The sequence below is a fragment of the Hyla sarda genome, chromosome 1 (genome assembly GCF_029499605.1).
Source record: "Hyla sarda isolate aHylSar1 chromosome 1, aHylSar1.hap1, whole genome shotgun sequence".
Classification (NCBI taxonomy): domain Eukaryota; kingdom Metazoa; phylum Chordata; class Amphibia; order Anura; family Hylidae; genus Hyla; species Hyla sarda.
Window position 1 is genome coordinate 435396875 of NC_079189.1, and position 20695 is coordinate 435417569.

A 20695-nucleotide genomic window follows, 5' to 3' on the forward strand; every position below is an offset into this window, starting at 1 on the left:
AGGGCTTCAAAGTAGAGCAGCAATGTCATGAAAATTGCAAAATCTGAAGGGACAGATGTTACAGAACTACAACTCCCAGCATGCCTGGGCAGTCGAGGCATGCTGAGAGTTGTAGTTTGGCAACATCTGGAGGGCTACTGTTTGGGCACCACTGTAACAGTGGTCTCCAAACTGTGACCCTCCAGATGTTGCAAAACTACAACTCCCAGCATGCCCAGACAGCCTTTGGCTCTCTGGGCATGCTGGGAGTTGCAGTTTGGCCCCCCTAGTGGTTGCCACAGTAAAGATCGATTTACTTTCACTTTCAATTCCCCCCCCCCCCACTGTCGATTCCCTACCTGATCAGGATCCTGCAGGCTCCAGCGAAGATCCCAGGTCCCCAGGCATCTTCTCCTGCAGGTACGGCCTCCATCGTTCTTTCCAGAGACCCTCGACATCCAGGGGCGGGCAGAACGGGGGGTTGCCATGGCAACCCCCTGTCCTGCGCTGCCATTGGTCAGAACTCTGTTCCGAGTAATGGCAGGGGATAGGAGTAGATCGCAGCTTTGCGACCTCACTTCTATCCTTTAGGCTGATCGGGGCTGTTGCTGACAACTCCGTCTCATGACCCCCCTGGGCGATGTGCCAGGGTGCCTGCTGAATGATTTCAGCAGGCATCCGGCTCCGGTCCCCAACCAGCTAGCGGTGGGGACCGGATTTCCCACGGGCGTATGGATATGCCCTCGGTCCTTAAGGACTCGGAATGCAGGGCGTATCCATACGCCCTGTGTCCTGAAGAGGTTAAAAATATACATCACCAACTTTTCCCATTAAAAAAGTAAAACAAAAAAAAGTCATAAAAATAGAAAACCACTACATATTTAGTATTGCCACATGCGTTAATGTCTGATCCATTTAAATATTATGTCTATTATCCTGTATGGTGAACGGCATCACCAGAATGCCAAAAAACATCCGAATTTCAGATTTTTGGTCACATCACGTCATAAAAAAATATGAATAAAAACTACAGATCACGGCCCAAAAAAATTGCCCTCATGCAGCCCCATATACGGAAAAAATGAGAAAGTTATAAGGGGTCATAGTTATAGCCCCCCCCCCCCCCCCCTGCGATCACCTGTTTGGAGCCCCGGCTCTCCTTCACAGTGGCATGTCATGACCCCTCCATATAGTTCTATGGAAGAGCCCTTCGGCAATTTAAAACGTATATATATTTTTTTTATAAAAATGGACAGAACTGTATGCACTTTTAAAAACAGTATAGGGGTGTTAGGAATAGTTAGGAAATATAATCTGGTTAGTATAAAAAAAATATAGTTTGATGACAGGTACTCTTTAAGATGGAGCAGGATTGTGTCAGGAGCCTGTGTCATGCACCTTTAAGGGTAGGGTCACACCAAACGGATCCGCCGATGACCCAAACTTATAGTGTGTCTCCAGCTGTTCCCCCCATGTTCTGCTCGCAGCTAAAATGTGCCGCTCCGAGCAGCCACAGGGGCCTGCAAGTTGCTGCACATACTCGCAGTGTACTTGCGGAGTGACCATGATGTCTGAGTAAACTGCGCATACGCGGTGACTCGCAAGTCCCTGTGTGGCTGCTTAGAGCGATGCATTGCCGCTGCGAGCAGGACACGGGGGGGGGGGAACAGCTGGAGGCACAATATAGTGGCGGATCTGCCTCCTAAAATGCACTGCGGATCCATCATGTGTGACCCTACCCTAAAGGAGTATTTGCCCAGAATGCCTGCATTTAAAAAAAAAAAAAAAAAAACACAAGCTGGGACTTACCTACTGTAACACATCTGTTGTGATAAGGAAGAAGACATTGATAGGACACTTCATTCCCTGCTTGCAGTGTTCTCTGTCCTGCTTCACAGAAAATTCCCATAGACTAAGAATAGGGCTGCGCTGAGAAGCTGGATGTAGATCACTGCAAACCAGGGGGTGAAGCGTGCTACTGTGCATTTCTGCCGGCTGGTTCTGATGGTAAGGTGAGGATCTTAGCACTGAGACCACGAAACCTCAGACTGTCTCTGTAAGATGTCAAACGTGTTTCGAAATGACAGGGACACTTTAAAGAAGCTCTCAAACTGTGGCTCTCCAGATGTTGCAAAACTTCAACTCCCAGCATGCCCGGACAGCCATCGGCTGTCCGAGCATGCTGGGAGTTGAAGTTTTGCAACATCTGGAGGGCCACAGTTTGAGACCACTGTTTGGGTGGGTTCGCACTAGGGATCGACCGATTATCGGCCAGTATTCACGATTTTGGACGTTATCCGTATTGGCAATTACCTTGCCGATATTCCGATAATGCCCCACCCCCCCCCCCCCCCCCCCACCACCTTACCGCGCAGCACCCTGCACCACCTTACCGCATAGCACCCCCCCACCGGCCAGAGACCGCCACCGCCGCTGCCCCATTGCCTCCCCCATCCCCGGTTTTATAATTACCTGTTCCCGGGGTACGGGGCTACTTCTGGCTCCTGCGCGACAGCTCAGGAGGACGCGCAGGAGCCAGAAGAAGCGTGGACCCCGGGAACAGGTAATTATAAAACTGGGGATGGGGGAGAGAATGGGGCAGCGGTGGTGGCGGCGGTCTCTGGTTGGTGCGGTGGTGGGGGGTGCTGCGCGGTGCGGTGGTGATAGGAATCAGGACCCCAGGACAAGCGGGGGTCTCCGGCACCACAAAAGCCACTGCAGTTCATTGATTTAAAGCGCCCGCTTTAAATCAATTATCTGCAGCGGTGTCGCTTAGGGGGGGGGGAGGCGTTTGATAAATAGCCGTTAACTTATACTGGAATATCGGTATAAGTTATCGGCTATCGGCCCTAACCTACAGAGTATCGGTATCAGCCCTAAAAAAAGGATATCGGTAGATCCCTAGTTTACACCACAATTTTACTATACGGTTTCATTAAAAAAAAATTTTTTGAAACGTATGCAACCGTACAGAAAACCATGCTCATAGACTTCCCATTCAAAACCGTATGCACCATAATGTATACGTTTGTCTCCGTTTTTCAAACCATACGGTTTTTAACTTTTTTTTTTCCCGGACAAAAAACCGTGGCCTACCACTGGAGTCAATGGGAACCGTACAGAACCGTATGTGCGTACGGTTCCATACGGTTTTGACCTTTGCAGTTTTTTTTTTTCTTGGAATTTCAAACAAGTGAAACTTTATTCATAATGGAGTGAAAAGTTAAAAACGTTTTTTTCTTAAAAATCTTATGTAACCAGACATTATTTTTCAAACCGTACATGGTTTTCAACCGCATACAGATAAAAGTGTACACACGTTTTGATACAGTTTAGTCAGGTTTTGAGGAATTTTTTTTTTTTTTTATCAAAAACCTGATATGGGAACTGTATTGCAAAAACATGGTGTGAACCCAGCCTTAGATTAGTGCAGCAGAATTATGCATGCATATTCTGTAGTGTGAACATACCCTAATGGGTTCAAGAGGTAATATAAAGACAAGCAATGACAGCTCCATCATGTCCCTCCCCATGGCTCCTGCTATGACAAGGCACTGGCCCTGCAGGATAAATACACTATGAGGGCAGGTGTACAACTACCAGCTAAAGCCTGGGGGACCTTATTATCTACCCCCACTATAGACTGACAAGTCACATGACCTCCACAACACATGACCCTCTCTATAGTCAGTTTCCCCCCTTCACGATATAATACAGCTAGTGAAACTGCCCTCAGAGAATGAATAAGGGACCGTCCCGGAGTCCCCCTCCCCCTGTGCTCCGGGCCCCGGACAGCCGTCCTCATACTCTACCGCCACGGACTGTTTCCGCAGAAAGAATTAACGGAAAGAAACCGAAAAACTCACCTCTGGTCACCACGGCAACCGCCTCCCGCACTCATCCGTGCAGGACCATTTGCACCCAGTAGTATGGCGGCGCCCCGTAGGCCAGGCTGCCAGTCACAAACCGACCAATCAAATCATTTCTTTTTACAAGCCAACCAAATCGCGAGGCGTACTGAAAGTCGATGGGAGTATACCCGGAAATGCCTATACAGTACAATGAAGGCTGCTAAGCAACATCGCCATCTAGTGGAAGTCTCGCTATGACACGAATAACATTGCAGCCGTAGACACTGCCATCTAGTGGAAGTCTCGCTATGACACGAATAACATTGCAGCCGTAGACACTGCCATCTAGTGGAAGTCTCGCTATGACACGAATAACATTGCAGCCATAGACACTGTACTGTAGTGTACGCCAGGGATCTGCCAAAATTCAGTGTTATAGGCTTTTTTTTTTATAGAGTGTCCTTTAACCCCTTAAGGACCTGGGGGTTTTCTATTCTTGCACTTTCGTTTTTTCCTCCTTAGGGTGCGTTCACACTGGGTAATTCAAGAGGAATTTACTCAAGTAATTCCTCTTGAATTCTCCGCTCCAAATTATTGCACATCCCCTCTGCCCATTGACTTTAAAATTTTTTCCACTGTCCTGTTCACACTGCGGAAATTCTGCTAGCGAAATTCCGACGCTGAATTCCGTTCCGCTTGAAGAAAGAGCACGTTCATTCTTCAAGCGAAATCCGCTAGCAGAAATCAATAGAAGTAAATGGTTAAAAAAAATTCCGCCCGACATTGTTTTCAGCGGAATTTGCGCAGAATTCGTGCAGAAATGGCAGAAAAACCCTTCACTTCTTTCTCCCCCATTTCCGTGCAAATTCCGCACGAATTTCGTGCAAAAATAAAATTATTTTTTCCGCCCGTATATTTTTCGCCGTGAATTCCTCTTGATTTGCTCAGTGTGAACGCACCATAACCTTTAAAAAATCATAATTCTTTCAATTTTGCACCTAAAAATCCATACGAGGGCTTATTTTTTGCACCACCAATTCTACTTTGTAATGATGTCAGTCATTTTACCCAAAAATCTATGGCAAACAGAAAAAAAATAATTGTGTGACAAAATTGAAGAAAAAAACGCCATTTTGTAAATTTTGGGGGCTTCCGTTTCTACGTAGTAAATTTTTCGGTAAAAATGACACCTTATCATTATTCTGTAGGTCCATACGATTAAAATGATACCCTACTTATATAGGTTGGGTTTTGTCGTACTTCTGAAAAAAATCCTAACTACATGCAGGACAATTTATACGTATAAAATTGTCATATTCTGACCCCTATAACTTTTTTATTTTTCAGCGTATGGGGCGGTATGAGGGCTCATTTTTTGCGCCGTGATCTGAAGTTATTAGCGGTAACATTTTTGTATTGATCAGACTTATTGATCGCTTTTTATTAATCTTTTCATGATATAAAAAGTGATCAAAAATACGCTATCTTGGATTTTGGGATTTTTTTGCGCGTACGCCATTGACCGTGTGGTTTAATTAATGATATATTTTTATAATTTGGACATTTCTGCACGTGGCAATACCACACATGTTTATTTTTATTGACACAGTTTTTTTTTTTTTTGTTTTTTTTATGGAGAAGGAGGGGGGGGGGTGATTCAAACTTTTATTAGGGAAGGGGTTAAATGATCTTTATTAACTTTTTCCCCCACTTCTCTTTGCAATGTTATAGCTCCCATAGGGGACCTATAACACTGCACACACTGATCTCTCACATTGATCAATGGTTTCTCATAGGAAACCATTGATCGATGGTTCTGTCACTTGACTGCTCATACCTGGATCTCAGGCACTGAGCAGTCATTCGGCGATCGGACACCAGGAGGCAGGTAGGGGGACTCTTCTCGTGTCCTATAGCTGTTCGGAACAACGCAATTTCGCTGCGGCGATCCCGAACAGCCTCCTGAGCTAACCGGCAGCAGTTTAGTTTCACTTTAGACGAGGCAATCAACTTTGAGCGCCACGTCTAAAGGGTTAATAGTGCGCGGCACCGCGATCAGTGCCGCACGCTATTAGCCACGGGTCCTGGCCTCTTGTTAGAGATAGAGATAGAAAGGGAGCGGACTCAGGCCGTACAGGTACACCCTGGGTCCTTAACCTTAAGTGGTTAAGGATTATTCTTGGAAAGTTCCAAGAGCACACAACTCTGTTTACTGCACCACTTCTATTCCACAAAAAGCTGTACAAACGGGGCGATTTATGAAAACCTGTCCAGAGGAAAAGTTGCTGAGTTGCCCATAGCAACCAATCAGATCTCTTCTTTCATTTTTCAGAGGCCTTTTCAAAAGTGAAAGAAGCGATCTGATTGGTTTCTATGGGCAACTCAGCAACTTTTCCTCTGGACAGGTTTTCATAAATCTCACCAATGGTTCCTGTTGTCTCTGCATAAACTAAAAGGTCCAGAAAAATCTGGAATTCCTAGCTGGATGTTCTGTACTGCCAAGCATAAAACAATATAAACAACTGATCAGCTGGAATCTGAGGAACCATGAGGGATCTGGCATTGCGACGGTTTATAGATCCTAATGCATAGCTCTTTGGAGCCAGGTTTACCACTCGGTTTTTACTCGCAATGCTCACTATTGCGTTTTTTAGTTTTGAAAGGGGTTTTCAAGTCATAGAATGTGTGCTTTTATGGTGCAGACGTGCCATAAGCAGCCTCTTTTGCAGACTTCGCAACATCTGATGGAAAAAAGCACTGCTTGCATTGCTACATTACAATAGGCACTATTACAAGTTAAGAGAGTTCATATCCCGTTGGTAGTAGTCATTAGAACTGGGAGCCGCAAGAGAAAACTGGGCCTTTTTGTATCTTTTTTCTTAAGTTTAAAAAAAGATTATTTGGCCACTTCATTTTTCCCACAAATGTGTTTAAAAACTAAAAATAAAAGGAGGTAGTTCTATGACATGGGGCAGAAATGTTGTGCACTCCCACCTCCATGCATGGCAAAGAAGGCTGTGTTTATCAGACAAATACTTTGGTTGTTTACCTCTGCTGTCTTGTAATGTGTATGAATGGCCTTTTTCTGTTTAGGAGTCTATGTGGGGTTAGCAGCCCCCAGGGCTTGGAGGTGTAGCTGGTGTATAGTAGTTAGAGGGTATACCCATGACAGATGGGGACCCTTTTTCTTTTGGTTAACCTACATTTGCTGGTTTTCTTGGTACAGTTGGTTGTGGTATGGAAGAGAGCTTCAAACTGTGGACTTCAAGATGTTGCAACAGCTGGAGACCTCTGTGGAATAGGGTCTAAGTGAAGTAGCAGAAAACCTAAAAGTCTTTGCCATTCAAGTGCCACCTAGTATGTGGTAACTAGAGATGAGCGAACTTACAGTAAATTCGATTTGTCACGAACTTCTCAGCTCGGCAGTTGATGACTTATCCTGCGTAAATTAGTTCAGCCTTCAGGTGCTCCAGTGGGCTGGAAAAGGTGGATACAGTCCTAGGAAAGAGTCTCCTAGGACTGTATCCACCTTTTCCATCCCACCGGAGCACCTGAAAGCTGAACGAATTTATGCAGGATAAAGTCAGCAATCGCTGAGCCGAGAAGTTCGTGACAAATCAAATTTACTGTAAGTTTGCTCATCTCTAGTGGTAACCATCAGGCTTTGTACTGTGCCTGTTTCTTGAAAGGAGGACTACATTAGTCTTTGTGTTTAAAGGGGAAAACCTAAACCATAACCTTACACATACATTTACCTTACACGTGGCCCTGCCTTTTGAGTTGCTCGTGTAGTGGATTAGCATGTACAGTGATCCCCCGACCTACGATGGCCCCGACATATGATCATTTCAACATACGATGGCCTCTCAGAGGCCATTGCATGTTGAAGGCAGCATCAACATACAATGCTTTTTTTATGTCGGGGCCATCGCATAAACTGCTATCCGGCAGCGCAGACTGCTTCAGCTGCTGCCGGATAGCTGTTTAAGGTGCCCTGTGTGGTCCGGTGGGTGTCACTCACCTGTACCGGTTCAGGACCGTCCTCTTCGGGATCCCATGCATCGCCGGCGCTCTCCATCGTCGTCATCACGTCACCACGCATGCCGTCCCGTCATCCAATAGGAGCGGCGTGCGCAGCAACGGGATGACGGCGATGAAGAGATACAGCAGAGACGGTCCGGGGACGCGGCGACAGCGACATCCAGGGCAGCGGTGAGCGGTGGGGATAGGTGAGTATAACCTGCGGACCTCCAGATGTTGCAAAACTACAACTCCCAGCATGCTCGGACAGCCGTTGGTTGTCCGGGCATGCTGGGAGTTGTATGTTTGCAACATCTGGAGGTCCGCAGGTTGGAGACCACTTTCCTATAATTTACATTGCACGGATCCCTCAACATACGATGGTTTCAACTAACGATCGTTCATTTGGAATGAATTACCATCGTATGTTGAGGGACCACTGTACTAACAAATACTTATATTAAATGTCCATTTTTTCCTAAACTGTTTATCCTCGCTGAGCTGATATGCTCCCTCCCTCCATCGAGCATCAAAGATGGCATCCCGGATTGGAATGTGGCAGAGATTATCCAAAGAAAGGTATGCCTGATATATGCTTGTTAACCCCTTCTGCAATGTTTTGCAAGTTTAACAATTAGATATAATGTGGAGGGGGAAAAAAAGTCAGAATATCCAGGAAAGAAATAACTGTGCTTATTTACCTCTTAGGCTCTTTTCTTACCATGTTTGTTGCTACCACATGTTGTAGGAGTCAGAAAAATCTCCCAATGCATACAGCAAAAGGCATTCCAGTTACCCCACATGGCCAAAAAGTGTAAGACTCCACTCAGGTGGTTACTTTAGACCAGGCATAGGCAACCTTCAGCACTGCAGATGTTTTGGCAGCATTTTGGGAGATGTAGTCCAAAACATCTACAGTGCTGAAGGTTGCCTATACCTGCTTTAGACTCTAGAGTAAACCACCTAAATGGAGGCTTACACTTTTTGGCCATATGGGGTAACTGGAATGCCTCTTGCTTTATGCATTGAGAGATTTTTCTGACTCTAAAGTTTAGAGTAAATGTATATGGTTGTAGTAACGCAGAACTCTGCGCTATTCTATATAGCAGAATCCTGTAAAAAGAATTGTAAAGTATTTTTATAACATGAGGTTCTACATATGACGAATGCCACAAAGTGCCATCCATCATAGCTATACAGCAAAGGTACCCATCGGGGAGTCCCCATATACCCCTGCTGGACACCATAAATTTGTGGTGTAAAAAGAGCCTAATACTTCATTAAGAAATGTTCTCATAAAAACATTTATGAATATACGGTACTTTATTTTGTATTGGACCATTACACAGCCACCAAATCCTTTCAGCATCCCTTATTAGGGTACGCCACAGCAGTTAATTCTATGTTTATTCTAAACAAGGATATGTCATTTTTTATGTATAAACTACATTTTATCACAGGGAATCCAGCTGTAGTTTACATGGCACCGACTTTTCCACTGTAGATTTGAAAATTGTGTAAAGGAAAAATTTGGTAAATTCAGGCCTAAAACTACTACAAAGTCTGCAGTATGGAAAGTGGGCATGCATCAGATTTCTGACAGGTACACAACTGAAAGTAAAAATCTACAGTGTAAAGACATCGTACCCTTACAATGCAAGTTTAAAAACTTCTGTTTTTGCACATTTTCTTAGTTGACTTCATGTTATCTTGGACTGATAAGAGAGGCAGGAATGTGTTCTAAGAGATGGTTCCATAGTAATCTACTGAAGGCATCACAAGAAGGTCATAACTGTTCCATTTTTTCCTATCTGCCAAGGCTCCAGAGGGTGAAAGCGTAGTATAATCCTTTAGAACAAGAACATTAAGAATTAAAATAAATACATTTATATATTTTGCCAATATAGTCGTTAAAATTCCTTATACACAGTCTGCATGCAATCCTCTAGGTTATCAGCTTATGTGAGGACTAGCAATTTTGTTTCTGAAAAGATCCCTTTAACAAAATTGAATCATAAGAAAAAAAAAAAAAAATATAAAAAAAAAAAAAAAAAAAAACTTACATGACTTAACCAATCACAGCTGAGCTCTCATTTTACCAGTTTGTTAACATATAAAGCTGAGCTGTGATTGGTTGTAGAGATGAGCGAACTTACAGTAAATTCGATTCGTCACAAACTTCTTGGCTCGGCAGTTGATGACTTATCCTGCATAAATTAGTTCAGCTTTCAGCACCTGAAGGCTGAACTAATTTACGCAGGAAAAGCCATCAACTGCCGAGCCGAGAAGTTCGTGACGAATCGAATTTACTGTAAGTTCGCTCATCTCTAATTGGTTGTTATGGGCAAATCAAACAGGTTTTTGTCTCAAAGATTAATAAAACTGGCCCTTTATTGCTGTATCTTAACAAGAGGAGTGACTTTGGTAAAATGGGCATGGCTTAAAAGGGTAAGGTCAGCATGAAAATGCTATATAATTTACCGGCATAATGTAGAACAAAAGATCTGAGTACGTATATCAAACTACTGATTGAAATCCCTGCTCTTCCTATTCTTAGGAGTCCAGTGGGAGGAGTCACTGATAGGATCCCCCACTGGACTCCCTGAATGAATAAAATAAAATGTTATCAATAAATGACAAGTTATACTGAATATTCCCACAAAGAGGAAAACTCCATCTGCTGCTGTTTGATATCGGAGGCATACAGACACACAGTAGAGGGCTCATGCTCTTTTATGCCTGCTCTATTTGTGCTCCATATAAATCGGAGCCATATGGGTCATAATTTAATTGAACATTCTCCATAGATTATACCAGTGTCTTAATTCCAGTTGCTCAATTCAATTTTTGTTGCTCCCTTTTGCACTTTACCTGTCTTGTCCCAAGTTTAGTTCTTTTGTTAGAAACTCGAAGAATTTAGCACTATGCTCCTTGTTCTGTTCTGCAGTGCCCACAACTCCGATGGAAGAGATTATCAGCTGAGCACAAGGGGCGGAGGAGCCACTTATCATCATTGACAGCCCACTCCTCACAGTAGCATTCACTCTCTGCAGAAACAAATAAAAGCAGGTTATTTCATAGAACATACTATACTCCCTGCTGCCGTACAGCTTATAATGTTACTATTCCTAAAAATTCAGTCTGCCGTAAGCGGCCATTCCAACCCCCTCAGGAAGCCGCGGCCGCCCCCCCCTCCATGTATACCAATGGGTAGAGATGAGCGAACTTACAGTAAATTCAATTCGTCACGAACTTCTTGGCTCGGCAGTTGATGACTTATCCTGCATAAATTAGTTCAGCTTTCAGGTGCTCCCGTGGGCTGGAAAAGGTGGATACAGTCCTAGGAGACTCTTTCCGTGTCAGCGCCACTCCATGCGGCGGGGTCAGCATGCCCCCTTTCCAGCAGACTGCTGGGGCCCAGTTCAGGCAATTATGGGGGTACAAGTGGTCGGACTCCCACAATCTATAACTTATCTCCTATCCTTTAGATAGGGGACAAGTTGTGTTTCTCTACAAAACTCCTTTAAGTTTTTTTTCCACAAGCCCTTGTATACCGAGTTTTCTTATTTTCCTTTTCGCTGTATATGCAGGCGCCATAGCTCCAAACAGCGGATAGACCAGTCAGATATTGACCCAAAAGAAACCCCCACAGAAATTCCATTTTATACTGTGCAAAACAGATTTCAGGGAGGGGGGGAGATAAAGGCAAACTTCATGTTTAAAACGTGCTCTTCTGGTCTTCATACCTGTAGGTTGCAGTAACAGAGGCCACTGACATTTCTAAAATACCCTCCATTTAGTTATAACTTATTTGTCTCGTTCCTGCCTCCGTTTCAGACAGCACTGAACCATGTCCTATTTCTTTCTTATTTCCTAAGGGTCTATAAATAGGAGTCCTGTTATATGAAAGAAGCGATCTGATTGGTTTCTATGAGCAAATTTTCCTCTAGACAGGATTTGATAACTCTCCCCTTCAGCCTTTTACCATACTTACATCCTTAGGTTTGCCCAGAATTGATGCAGCAGTTGAACACAGCTTTTCAGTAAAATCATCTGGTATACTTTGCTGGGGAAGGTTGGTATCAAAATCCAAGAAAGGCATGATAAGATTCAGCCGGCACACAGCAAGACGACTGCAGCTGATCTTGTATATACCAAAGTACAAAGTGGAAGCTACTGATTGGTGAATGCCTGATACGCCTCTCAGCTACTACATACTTCCTGTTAAAGGGACAGACACAGTGAAAAGTGAACCTTAGTTATCCGTTCATAAACATATATATATATATATATATATATATATATATATATATATATATATACAGTGATCCCTCAACATACGATGGTAATCCGTTCCAAATGGACCATCGTTTGTTGAAACCATCGCATGTTGAGGGATCCGTGCAATGTAAAGTATAGGACAGTGGTCTACAACCTGCGGACCTCCAGATGTTGCAAAACTACAACACCCAGCATGCCCGGACAGCCAACGGCTGTCCGGGCATGCTGGGTGTTGTAGTTTTGCAACATCTGGAGGTCAGCAGGTTGTAGACCACTGTTAGAGGAAGTTGTACTCACTTGTCCCTGCCGCTCTGGACCGTCACCGCTCGTCACCGCTGCCCGGGATGTCGCCGTCCATCGCTGTAGCCGCGTCCCCGAGGTGTCCCCCGACGCTCAGGCAAGGCCTCTGCTTCCCCGGCATCCGTGCTCTCCGTCGCCGCCATCACGTCGCTATGCACGCCACTCCTATTGGATGACAGAACGGCATGCGCAGCGACGTGATGACGTCGATGGAGAGCACCGACAATGCAGGGGATCACGAAGAGGACGCGCCGGAGCCCCGAGGACAGGTAAGTGATCGTCAGCGGACCACACGGGGCACCGTAAATGGCAATCCGGCGGCAGCTGAAGCAGTCAGTGCTGCTGGATAGCCGTTAATGCGACGGCCCCGACAGACAAAAGCATCGTATGTTGATGCTGCCTTCAATTCACATCAATTCTCTTGTTTTATTTATGATTGTAAACAAAATAAGTTCATTCACACATACACAAACATACTTTTGAGCAAAGGTACAAGATTAGGATAATATTTTACATTTATACATTTACGGAAACACATACATGAAAAAAGGTGAAAAAAACTGGATCAAGCCAGACACATGAAACAGATCAGAAATTCAGATGTGTGATCTTAGCCCGGGCATGCTGGGATTTGTAGTCTTGCAACAGCTAGAGGCACCCTGGTTGGGGAACACTGTCTTAGCCTAATGAGTGGAAACAAACTAGAACATGTATTTATATTAGTTTTTTTGTCGTATGTTTTGCCGTATATCTAAGGCTAGGTTCATACTAGCGATGGAGGCTCACTTGGTGTACAGGTTCTGTTCAAAATACTAGAGGGTATAGGACAGCATCCTGCACTATTTTGGTGAAACTTCAGACACTATGGGGGAGTTATCAAGGTTTTCTGGCATAAAAAAAAAGTTTTGCGGAAAAATTTACAACTTTTCCTGTGTTTTGTGCAAATAGTGTTGCACAAATTTTTTTAACCAGTTTTCTATTGGATTGGAAGCATTGATATACTTCCCCGCTATGCTGCAAACGTGACAGACCCTATCAACATTAAATGGGCACTGTCAGATACAAAAACCTTTTATATGTTGTACATCTTGGTAAACATCAACTTTCTAATATACTTCATAAGAAATTTTTATTTCCTTTTTATAGAAATCATGGCTTATAAAACCATGGCTTTGTCTAAGCTGAAGCACAGACATGGACAAAGTCCACTAAGTGAGGGTGGGCTAGCACTCCTCTGTGCTCTTTCCTGTCTGATAGTACTCTTCTGTGCTCTCTCCTGTATGATAGCACTCTTCTGTGCTCTTTTCTGCCTGATAGGACACCTCTGTGCTCTCTCCTGTCTAATAGGACTCCTCTGTGCTCTTTCTTGTCTGATAGCACTCCTCTGTGCTCTCTCCTGTCTGATAGCACTCCTCTGTGCTCTCTCCTGTCTGATAGTACTCATCTGTGCTCTCTCCTGTCTGATAGGACTCCTCTGTGCTCTCTCCTGTCTGATAGCACTCCTCTGTGCTCTCACCTGTCTGATAGTACTCCTCTGTGCTCTCTCCTGTCTGATAGTACTCCTCTGTGCTCTCTCCTGTCTGATAGGACTCCTCGGTGCCCTCTCCTGTCTGATAGCACTCCTCTGTGCTCTCTCCTGTCTGATAGTACTCCTCTGTGCTCTGTCCTGTCTGATAGCACTCCTCTGTGCTCTCTCCTGTCTGATAGTACTCCTCTGTGCTCTCTCCTGTCTGTTAGGACTCCTCGGTGCTCTCTCCTGTCTGATAGCACTCCTCTGTGCTCTCTCCTGTCTGATAGTGCTCCTCTGTGCTATGTCCTGTCTGATAGCACTCCTCTGTGCTCTCTCCTGGCTGATAGTACTCCTCTGTGCTCTTTCCTGTCTGATAGCACTCCTCTGAGCTCTCTCCTGTCTGATAGTACTCCTCTGTGCTTTTTCCTGTCTGATTGTACTCCTATGTGCTCTCTCCTGTCTGATTGTACTCCTCTGTGCTCTCTCCTGTCTTATAGTACTCTGTGCTCTCTCCTGTCTGATAGGACTCCTCTGTGCTCTTTCCTGTCTGATAGTACTCCTCTGTGCTCTCTCCTGTCTGATAGTACTCACCTGTGCTCTCTCCTGTCTGATAGTACTCCTCTGTGCTCTCTCATGTCTGATAGCACTCCTCTGTGCTCTCACCTGTCTGATAGTACTCCTCTGTGCTCTCTCCTGTCTGATAGTACTCCTCTGTGCTCTCTCCTGTCTGATTGTACTCCTCTGTGCTCTCTCCTGTCTTATAGTACTCTGTGCTCTCTCCTGTCTGATAGGACTCCTCTGTGCTCTTTCCTGTCTGATAGTACTCCTCTGTGCTCTCTCCTGTCTGATAGGACTCCTCTGAGCTCTATCCTGTCTGATAGTACTCCTCTGTGCTCTCTCCTGTTTGATAGGACTCCTCTGAGGTTTATCCTGTCTGATAGTACTCCTCTGTGCTCTCTCCTGTCTGATAGCACTCCTCTGTGCTCTCTCCTGTCTGATAGTACTCCTCTGTATTCTCTCCTGTCTGATAGAACTCCTCTGTGTTACCTTCTGTCTGTTAGGACAGCAGCAGGGGCGTAGCTATAGAGGTAGCAGAGTTGGCAGTTCCAACAGGGCCCTGGTGCCTAAGGGGCCCAAAAGCACATCTGCCCCCAAAAGATACCAGTATTATAATTGCCATATGGGGCTCTGTTACAGATTTTGCATTAGGGTCCAGAAGCTACAAGCCAAGTGTGGTGTCCCAGTACCGGATTGCATCCGTTACCTTGTGGTGAGGTCCCCAAAGTCAGAGTCCCTAGGTACCGGTACCGATCTATAGTTAGCCCCTAGTCACCCCTTTAGTAGTTAAAATTATTCAAATTCAAGTGTATTCAAATTCAAGTGTATATCAGTATATAATGTATGCTTACCTTGTTGTAGTGTCGCAGGACCTGCGGGTCACGTGATGCGTTCCAGAACTCTATGGTTTTCTAGTTAAGGACCTTTGGAGGAAGTCAGGTGATCACCCACCATGCATTGTAACGGTCAGTGACAGCTGACATTGGACCAATCCAAAACGGCCCTGCCTCTGCCCATATAATGGAGCGGCGGCCATCAATCTCTCTCTCGCTGCTGATGAGGACGGATCTGCGCAGCTGTCACCAGCACTTGCTAGGCCTAAGCCCTGCGGCCGTGGCCATCTCTCAAAAATTGTGAGTCACTTCAATTCCTGTTAACTCCGCAAGATCACTGGACCTAAATACTCCCCTAAATCCAGTGGATCTCTGCAAGAAACCCTAATTCCAATAATTTCTGGATAACTCAATGGTCCTCCGCATCTGTCAATCACTGCTGTGCTGAATAGAGACTTTGTTAATAAGATTGTTGCTGTTATTGGATGTACCGCAAATACCTCAGTAAAGTTTCACTCAAGTTAATCTTTGCTGTGGACATTCAGTCCTTTATGCACGCACCTATCGTTTCTGGGAAGGGTGGCGATAGGCTGAAGATTTAGCTCAGCGTATTAACCCTCACCCTGGCGTCACGAGTGACAAGGGTTAAATTAACCCCTCATATACCAACACAGCAACACACCATCTACACAACACCCCAAGGCAGTTACCACACAAGCTTCTGTATGGCAGGCAACGGATCCACCAGCACCATTTTTTCCATCATTCTGCTTCAATGACGGAGCAAAACAATGAAAGGAACAACACAGGCTTGATCCCAGACTTAAAGAAAAGATCATGATGAATCCTGCACCTGTTTATAGCATATCCTGTGGTTATGCCATAAATGCCCAAGATGAAAACAGTGTGCTGGCCCAGTATGGGAGGTGTTACCCCGTGCTCCTACTGTCCTGTCAGGCAGCCTCCTTCAGTGTCCCCAAGGCCCCCTGCACTTGTTTCGCCATTGTAAATATTTTTTACCATGTAAAGTGTTATAAAATGTAATGTTGCTTTAAGAGTTATACCATGTGATATGTCATGTGATTGTCACCCAGGAGGTATCAGTGACCAGGTTATCCCAAGAGTGACCTATGGGCTCCCTGCTAGTCTCCCCCATATAAGCCCTGGGTGGAGCTAGCTTCTCTCACCCAAAAGAGATGGTGATAAGGGATGAATCACTATGATAGGGTCTTCAATACATTAGAGTAGTAAAAGGACCTACAACCAACATAAAGGCTGTATTTTTAATACACACTGTACATTATATACACTCATGTTTTCATTTTGGATGCTTTTAGAGAGCAATAATAAAAGTTATATTTTAAGGGGAAACCCTAGCTATAAGGGTCTAGTCCTGGAGGGGTCTTCATACCCTAAAGGGAATTGTGATTATAGATGGAGAAAGAGAAAAAAGGGGTCTAGAGGAGGAGGCAGATAGAGGGGTCTAGAGCAGGAGGAGGACAGAGGGGTCTGAAGGAGAAGGCAGACAGGATTCTGGAGGAGGAGGCGGACAGAGGGGTCTGGAGGAGGAAGTCGACAGAGGGGTCTAGAGGAGGCAGACAGAGGGGTCTGGAGGAGGAAGTGGAGGAGGAAGTTCACAATGGTGGAAAAATGAGTTCTGCTTATGGGTACTACTGTAATAAAGTCACAGTGCCGGTGGCCTCAATGTCTATAATGATGTCACAATGGTTCTGAGCCAAGTTCTATTTTGATAATGTTTTTGGCTAAATAAATCGAACCTTTTATCCCAAGAAGTTGCCTGAGTGGTGGATTGCGCTATAGAACCTGGTACCTTTCCTGCCTAGCACCAGTACTTGCATCATATACCTCGGACAGGTTTCACCTGCTGCCGATTCCAGGAAGCTGCTCCACCATCACTTTGAACCACACGCTTATTGCTGTTGTGTCTATATACACAACAGTACAAGGTGAGCGAGACTACTTACTTGTTTTACTGCCTCACCTTATACATATTTACATTGTTCCAAACGTATTGCCCTATGAGGAGCTCTGCTCTATCTTTCTCTCCATAGAATACATTTTATCTGGGTTTTAATGTGACACTGTCACAATGATTGTCCAGGGTTCTACTGTGATTAACCCCTTAAGGACCGGGGTTTTTTCCGTTTTTGCATTTTCGTTTTTTGCTCCTTGCCTTAAAAAAATCATAACTCTTTCAATTTTGCACCTAAAAATCCATATGATGGCTTATTTTTTGCCACCAATTCTACTTTGTAATGATATCAGTCATTTTGGCCAAAAATCTACGGTGAAACGGAAAAAAAAATCATTGTGCGACAAAATTGAAAAAAAAAACACGCCGTTTTGTAACTTTTGGGGGCTTCCGTTTCTACGTAGTAAATTTTTCGGTAAAAATGACACCTTATCTTTATTCTGTAGGTCCATACGATTAAAATGATACCCTACTTATATAGGTTTGATTTTATCGGACTTCTGGAAAAAATCATAACTACATGCAGGAAAATTAATACTTTAAAATTGTCATCTTCTGACCCCTATAACTTTTTTATTTTTCCGTGTATGGGGCGGTATGAGGGCTAATTTTTTTGCGCCATGATCTGAAGTTTTTAACGGTATCATTTTTGCATTGATAGGACTTATTGATCGCTTTTTATTCATTTTTAAATGATATAAAAAGTGAGCAAAAATGCACTATTTTGGACTATGGAATTTTTTTGCGCGCACGCCATTGACCGAGCGGTTTAATTAATGATATATTTTTATAATTCGGACATTTCCGCACGCGGTGATACCATATATGTTTATTTATATTTTTATTTACACTGTGTTTTTTTTTTTATTGGAAAAGGGGGGTGATTCAAACTTTTAATAGGGAGGAGTTAAATGATCTTTATTCACTTTTTTTTTCACTTTTTTTTTGCAGTGTTATAGGTCCCATAGGGACCTATAACACTGCACACACTGATCTTCATCATTGATCACTGGTTTATCATAGGAAACCAGTGATCGACGATTCTGCCGCATGACTGCTCATGCCTGGATCTCAGGCACTGAGCAGTCATTCGGCGCTCGGACAGCGAGGAGGCAGGCAGGGGCCCTCCCGCTGTCCTGTAAGCTGTTCGGGATGCCGCGATTAGCCGCGGCTATCCCTAACAGCCCGACTGAGCTAGCCGGCAACTTTCACTTTCGCTTTTAGCCGCGCGGCTCAGCTCTGAGTGACATTATGGGAGTTGTAGATTTTCAGTAGGTGGAAAGCCACTGGAACTGAGGTCATTGATGGGGGTCCCAGCAGATGGACCCCCACCAAAAAATGGGCTGCATAGTCTGAAGTGCCCATGCCTATGTGAAGGGTTGTTATTGTCATCAGTGAAAACATGCACAGGGGGGTTGAGGTTTAGGGATGTGTCTGTGTCGGTATTGGTTTATTTTCGGGGAAGGGGGGCCCCATCATACTAAAGTGCTCCGTCCTCCAAGCAGCCTTAATCTGGCCCTGGCCATAGCACAGTTTACCCACATTAGGTAGCCGTAGCACAGATTCTCCACATTATTTAGCCTTAGCACAGATTCCCCTAATTAGGTAGCACAGCACAGTTTCCCCACATTACGTAGCCTTAGCACAGATTCCCCACATTAGGAAGCACAGCACAGTTTCCCCACATTAGGTATCTTTAGCACAGATTTCCCACATTAGGTAGCTGTAACAGATTCCCCACCTGGACTGCACTGCTTACATCTGCCTGCGGGGACTTCCTGGCAGAGGTGCACGCTATAAGTGACATCATCGCACGCGCGCACGTCACTCACCGCGCGCACCTCCGCCAGGAAGTCCCCGCAGGCAGATGTAAGTAGCAGTTTAGTGACGGGGCAAGACTGGTTGCCCCGTCATATGTGCACCGGGTCCCAAGTAGCAGTGTTTGCTGAAGTGTGTGAAGTCTTCCGGCATTTAGCCCTGCTTGCCCGAAGAAGGCTAAATGCCTAAAGAAATCACCTACTCGGGGCCCGGAACTGCGTGTCACAAGCGTCGGGCGATACAAATTCCAGATCCCTGGTGCGGGCCGCAAAACTTCGTTAATTTGCGGCCCACAGGCTGGGAGTTTGAGACCCCTGCTGTGGAACAAGTGATCTGCAAGTAACGCATCACCAATGTGAACTGTGCTGATACCAACTTCAACTAACATTTGTTGCTGCAGTGTATACGAGTGTTTTAAAACAATATCTACTAAGAGAAATGCCCATTAACATTGATGTACACTGTTTGAATTAACTATGCAATATTGAAGCAGCTATTGGGACGGTGTGCAATCATCTGGGTATCCAGCGACGAGCTAATAAGGAAATTGTCCAATAGTTAATGCAACTGAGAGATATATAGTGCCTTATAAATAAAGGTTTTGTATGACACTGTGGAATAACTGAATTGCAAATAGCGCATTACCAGTGTGAACTGTATTTCCATACGTTTTCTGACCCTTTATTGTTTGAACAAACCAGCTGCAGTTTAGAGAGAGAGAAAAAAAAAATGGGTGAAAATAATGGTCTGCTTGTTGCACATGCGCTGATACTGTATGGTGGAGACATAGGGGGGATTTATCATTGGTTTTACCCTAGTTTTGTGGTCTACATTTGTCGCACAGTTTGCCTCAGATGCTGTTTAGAGACTTTTTATTGCGACTTTTGCTTTAGAAGTTTTTTTATTTTAAAACAACATACCAAGTGGGAATTTTAGTTGATATCATGCAGTGTTTAGGAATTTATGATGTGCGACCTTTCAGTTTGTCGAATCTTTTGTTGCAAAAGCGCTAACTTAGGCACAAATCTACACCAGCTCTGACTTGGCTTACAAAAACTGCAAAAAACTTTAAATAGTCGCAATAGAGGGGCACCCTACAAAGTGGAGTACTAATGCAACCTATTTATCACGTGCCCTGCACCATGTACTAAATCTGGTGCAGGTACACAGTTTCCACCACACAAATTAATGGGATAAAAAGACGTGCACCTACACCACTCTTGATTAATTCCCTCCATAAAATCGGTGATAATGGACTGTGTCTAGAGTCTATTCATTACTGTTTAAGGGTATGTTCACACACAGATTTGATGCACAGGATTTTCTGCTTCAGATTGCAATGTAAACTAAATGACTGAGCACCGCTTCTGATCTGCAGTTACAAATCCTGCGCAGGATCCTGTATGTGTGAACGTACCCTAAGGGTACATTCCCACACGGCGTATTTGCTGCTGCATATTTTATTTTCTCTGTTGAAGTCAATGGGTAGGAAAATACGCAGCACCAAATACGCAGCAAAATACGCCGTGTGGGAACGTGCCCTGAGAGTGTA

At 44.5% G+C, this 20695-nt stretch overlaps 2 protein-coding genes across 9 annotated transcripts in view; both read right to left on the minus strand.

Annotated features, from left to right (window-relative positions):
• CABIN1 (calcineurin binding protein 1) overlaps positions 1-3956 on the minus strand; it is a 203796-nt gene extending 199840 nt beyond the window's left edge. For 4 of the 8 annotated variants that reach the window (XM_056531173.1, XM_056531167.1, XM_056531130.1 and 1 more), the window contains exon 1: positions 3710-3801. The gene's annotated coding sequence lies outside the window, so the exon portion shown is untranslated. Of the gene's footprint in view, positions 1-338; positions 393-3449; positions 3688-3709; positions 3814-3845 lie in introns of those variants that run through there. The other 4 variants (XM_056531139.1, XM_056531153.1, XM_056531147.1 and 1 more) reach the window with 4 other exon arrangements.
• A 5198-nt stretch (positions 3957-9154) lies between these two features.
• Positions 9155-12017, minus strand: LOC130309386 (D-dopachrome decarboxylase-B-like). Its single transcript, XM_056552319.1, has 3 exons — positions 11845-12017; positions 10722-10897; positions 9155-9698 (listed from the first exon to the last, which is right to left on the minus strand). Exons 1-3 carry the CDS (start codon positions 11950-11952, stop codon positions 9626-9628), a joined length of 357 nt encoding a protein of 118 aa, XP_056408294.1. The 5' UTR covers positions 11953-12017; the 3' UTR covers positions 9155-9625.
• Between the last annotated feature and the right edge of the window lie 8678 nt (positions 12018-20695).

Coding starts and splice junctions, on each gene's coding strand:
- LOC130309386 (XM_056552319.1), bottom strand. CDS start 11,952: ATGCCTTTCTTGGATTTTGATACCAACCTTCCCCAGCAAAGTATACCA. Junction 10,898..11,844: donor TTCTGGGCAAACCTAAGGAT/GTAAGTATGGTA, acceptor TTGTTTCTGCAG/AGAGTGAATGCTACTGTGAG. Junction 9,699..10,721: donor CTAAACTTGGGACAAGACAG/GTAAAGTGCAAA, acceptor CTTGTTCTAAAG/GATTATACTACGCTTTCACC.